The sequence below is a fragment of the Elephantulus edwardii genome, unplaced genomic scaffold (genome assembly GCF_000299155.1).
Source record: "Elephantulus edwardii isolate Elephantulus edwardi_28Jun2011 unplaced genomic scaffold, EleEdw1.0 scaffold00044, whole genome shotgun sequence".
Classification (NCBI taxonomy): domain Eukaryota; kingdom Metazoa; phylum Chordata; class Mammalia; order Macroscelidea; family Macroscelididae; genus Elephantulus; species Elephantulus edwardii.
In genome coordinates, this window is record NW_006399794.1 from 10,865,938 (window position 1) to 10,870,431 (window position 4,494).

At 35.4% G+C, this 4,494-nt stretch overlaps 1 protein-coding gene across 2 annotated transcripts in view; it reads left to right on the top strand.

Moving 5' to 3' along the window:
• The first annotated feature begins 4,128 nt into the window (after window positions 1-4,128).
• Window positions 4,129-4,494, top strand: part of LOC102853432 (hemoglobin subunit beta-like) — a 1,236-nt gene continuing 870 nt past the window's right edge. The window contains exons 1-2 of one of the 2 annotated variants that reach the window (XM_006885505.1): window positions 4,129-4,220; window positions 4,348-4,494. In XM_006885505.1, the coding sequence (XP_006885567.1) occupies window positions 4,129-4,220; window positions 4,348-4,494 (239 nt within the window). The remainder of the gene's footprint in view (window positions 4,221-4,347) is intronic. The other variant, XM_006885504.1, reaches the window with a different exon arrangement.

Here is a 4,494-nt window from a genome sequence, read left to right on the forward strand (position 1 = left end):
AGGATATTATCTCTATCCCTACAAGAAAGACTTGTTAATATGACTATTATTCAAATATATATTACTACATCTAAAGCCAAAAAGGAGGAAATAGAAAATTTTTACCAAATCCTACAGTCTGAAATGACCAAACATGCAATTGAGGTGCATTAATAATTGGTGACCGGAATGCAAAAGTGGGGAATTATGAAGAAAGAATAGTAGTCAGAAAGTATGGACTTGGTAACACAAATAAGGCTAGAATGAGAATGATCAAATTTTGTATGTTCAGTTATTTATTCATTACAAATATATATTTTTTAAAAACACAAATGGCAACTTTAAACATGGGTTTCACCTGGTGGAATATATAGAAACCAGATTGACTACATTCGTGGATGTAGTCCACAAGATTCCATTGGGGAATCTTGATATCAGTAGTTAAAACCACTGCTGGGTAGATAGTGCAACAGATGATTTGTTACTCATGGCAAGTTCAAACTAAGGCCAAAGAAAATGAAAACAAGTCCATGAGAATAAAAATATGATCTTGAGTCTATTTTACCTGTATTTAAAAATCATCTTAAGAATAGGTTTGATGAGCTGTGAGATGACGTCAAGGATACCAACCAATAAGAGTGAAAAAATCATTACAAAGACAGAGGAGAAAGGAAAAAGTGAAAATGTATATCAGAAGAGACTGAAAATTATACTATATTGTCAAGAAGCCAAACAAAGGGAAAAGATGCTAAAGAGTAGAAAAACTGAACAGATTTTTATTTTTTATACAAGTTGATTTACAGTATTTGAATACATTGTTTTTTTAGAACAGATTCTTCCCATTTTCCTTATCCCCCACCCATTAAATTGTAAAATCCCATGATTATCTTCCCCTCACTGCACATCCTCATCCCTCTGCTTCCACCCTACCCCCCTTTATCCTGCTTATTCTACAATAATAGTTTTATACAATATTTGTCCTTGTGGGATTGAGTTAGTTCATTCAGCATAATGCTCTCCAGTCCCTCTCAAGTTAGGCAATAATTTACAAAATCATTGCTCCTGCATGCTGTGTAGTATTCCATTGTATGAATGTAACATAATTTGTGCAGAGAGCTGGAATTGGAAAATAAAAAGGGAATAAATCACTCAGATAAGAGAGTTCTCAAGCTGAGAAAACTAAAAAAAACCTAAATTTAAACTTTGGGTCACAATACTGAAGATGTTATGGGCGATATGTTGAATGATCTGGGAAGCATCAAAAAAGGATGAGGGAATACGTAGAGTCACTGTACCAAAAAGAATTGGCTGACACTGAAAAGTTTCAGAAAGTACTATATGAACAAGAGCCAATCTTAATAAGAGACAAGTTGAAGCTGAAGGCACTGGCAAAAAATAAAGCCCCAGGAATTGATGGGATACCAACTGATATGTTTCAAATAACTAATGAAGCCCTGGATGTGCTCATAAGTCAATGCCAGGCAATTTGAAGGACAACTCTTCGGTCAACTGGAAGAGATACATATTTATCCCATAGCCAAGGAAGGTGATATAATGTAGAAATTAACAAACGACATCATTAATAATTAATTAATTAATATCACAGTCAAGCAAAATACTGTGGAGGATTACTTAAAAATAAGTAGAACCATACATAAAGAATTGCCAGATATTTAAGTGGGTTTAGACAAGGGTGTGGCACAAGGGATATTGTTGCTATTATCAGACAGATCCTGGATAAAAGCAAATAATACCAGAAGAATATCTTATTTGTGCTTTATTGGATAAAGGATCATAACAAATTGTGCAGATCATAATAAATTATGCCTAACATTGAGAAGAATGGGAATTCCAGAACACTTAATTTAGCTCATGCAAAACCTATACTTAGAAAAGAAGGCTGTTGTGCGAACAGAGCAAGGGGACACTGTATATTTTTAAAAACAGACAGGTGTGCTTCAGGGTTGTATTCTTTCTTTACACCTATTTAATCTGTAAAGTGAACAGTTTACTTGAGAAACTGGACTCTGAAGAAAAATGTGGCATCAGGATTGGAGGAAAACTCATCAGTAACTTTCATTATGCAAATGAAAAAACTTTGCTTTCTAAAAGTGAAAAGGACTTGAATTACTTGCTGCAGAAGATCAAAGACTACAGCCTTCAAGATGGATTGCATTTTAAAATAAAAAACCCAAAATTTCTCACCTTGTGTAATTTACAACCTTGGAAACCATTGCAAGGTCAGCTATTAGAACCAACTTGACAGAAAAGGGATAGGGCAAAGAAAGAGAACGTTTGGTTATCCAGATGGCAATCAAATCTTTACAAAAATATGTATTCATACCCAGAGTGAGTTTGGTGAATAAATACTAAGATGTAAAAAGAGTAAGAAATCTATATTTTTGTATAGTCAATGATAAGGAAAGTATTTCTGAGTTTTTTTAGAGGCTGCAAAGAAGGAAGTCTTTTCCTACTTCTTAGGCTGAATAATATTTTTGTATTCAGAATTTCAGAGTATTAGAGCTGAGAAGATGGAAGAGATTGTTTAATATTTGTTGTTCATGAGGTTAAAGAAGAGAGAAAGATAACTATATATGTATATATATATACATATATATATATGTGTATATATATGAATCAGTATAGCATACCTAAACCTAAGTTATTCTGGGGGAAGTAAAACATAATCACCCAAAGGAGTAAAACATTTTCCTTACTGAAAGTAGTTAGATAGAAATTGGTGTAAGAAGGAAGATACAGGAGAAAGAGATGATGGAATATGAGGGACAGAACTATAGGATGCTGAACTAAGCAATGGTGCTGCTTTTGCTTTTTGAAAGGGGTTGAATCTTTTAGTGGTGAGGAGTGGAACAATATTCTCACTTTCTACCCAGTGATGGTAATGAACTTAATGAATAAAAAAGAAATATAAGAAAGATATTGCAAAATTATTAGTTCAAAACCAGCACTTTTTAATAGAAGACTGATTTGCACACACATATACACAAACAATAAAATGTTTTAAAACCCCACCAACTCCTTCAAATACACAGGTAAAATAGAAGCATGTGGAATTGTGGGGAGTGAGCTTCAATTAAGTACTGGTGCTTTAAACAAAATTCCTATAACCACAGGGAATAGATATCTGAGCAAAGATAGAACGACATTTGCTTCTTTTCCCTAATAAAAACATCTCTGGTTCTTCAAATACTTACCTAAATAGGAACCCTAGGTTCATTGTTTACTTTCCTCTGAAATGATTATGTTGAAACTTGTTTTGCTCGTATGTGGTTGTATTTCACTCACTATTCTTGTTTGTAAATTAATTCAAATAAAAATTCTGTTTCCATCTCCAGATCATCAATATTTAACACAGTGTATCACAAAGGACATAGTTCTTTTATATTTACTCAAGTTTCAATAATCATCCTTTTTGTTGAATAGCCAACGTAAAGGATATAAACATATAAATCAATGGATATTTGAGATTTTTTAAATCAGGTGACTTTAATGCAAGACAAGAGAAAGGAAAAATTACTTGGAAGAGTGACAGATTACTTGTTCATTTTGCCCTTGAAATAATTTGGTCTAGTCCCCAAACAGAGCATTAACTTTGTCCAAATATTGTTAATGTGCATACAAGAGGGAAAGTGTGTCCCACAATCAAGATCTCAATTTTATCACTTATTTACTAAGTGAATAACAAAGGAAACTCAGAAAAGCCTAGCAGCTTATTATTTTTTTAAATATAAAATTCATACTTACTCAAAGAAGGAAAGGGGAAGGGAAAGAGGAAAGAACCAGAGTGAAAAACAATGTATATGACTTTATGAACTTTGTATGTGAACCAGCATGAAAGGAGAGGAAAGGATGTTTTTAGTAGTAATTGCTTTGAGGAATAAGCTTAGAGATAAGTAGGAGAGTGAGTGCCTGAAATCAAACTCAAATGACAGTGCCAGCCTGCCAATGGCAGTCATAGCTGTGATCATTCTGGGCTCTTTCTGCAGAGTCACTCTGGCCTGGGCCAATCTGCTTGCAGAACCACCATGGGCAGGACCCAGGGCTGGGCATAAAAGGAGAGCAGGGCCAGCAGAGGCTTACACTTGCTTCTGACACAAGTGTGCTCACTAGCAAACTCAAACAGTCAAGATGGTGCATCTTAGCGACGCCGAGAAGGCTCTTGTCAATGGCATTTGGTCCAAGGTGGACGTAGATAAACTCGGTGGTCAGGCTCTGGGCTGGTGAGTATTTTAATGAAGGCAGATTTAAGGAGGCTTGAGTGGGACTGGCATATGGAGACAGAGCAGTTTTCCAGGCTTCTCACAGGTACTGACTCTTTCTGGCCCCTGTGTTTCTTTTACCCATCAGTCTGCTGATTGTATACCCATGGACTCAGAGGTTCTTTGACTCCTTTGGGGACCTGTCCTCTGCTGATGCTATCATAAAAAATCCCAAGGTGGCAGCCCATGGCAAGAAAGTAGTGAACTCCTTCAGTGAGGGCATGAAGCATCTGGA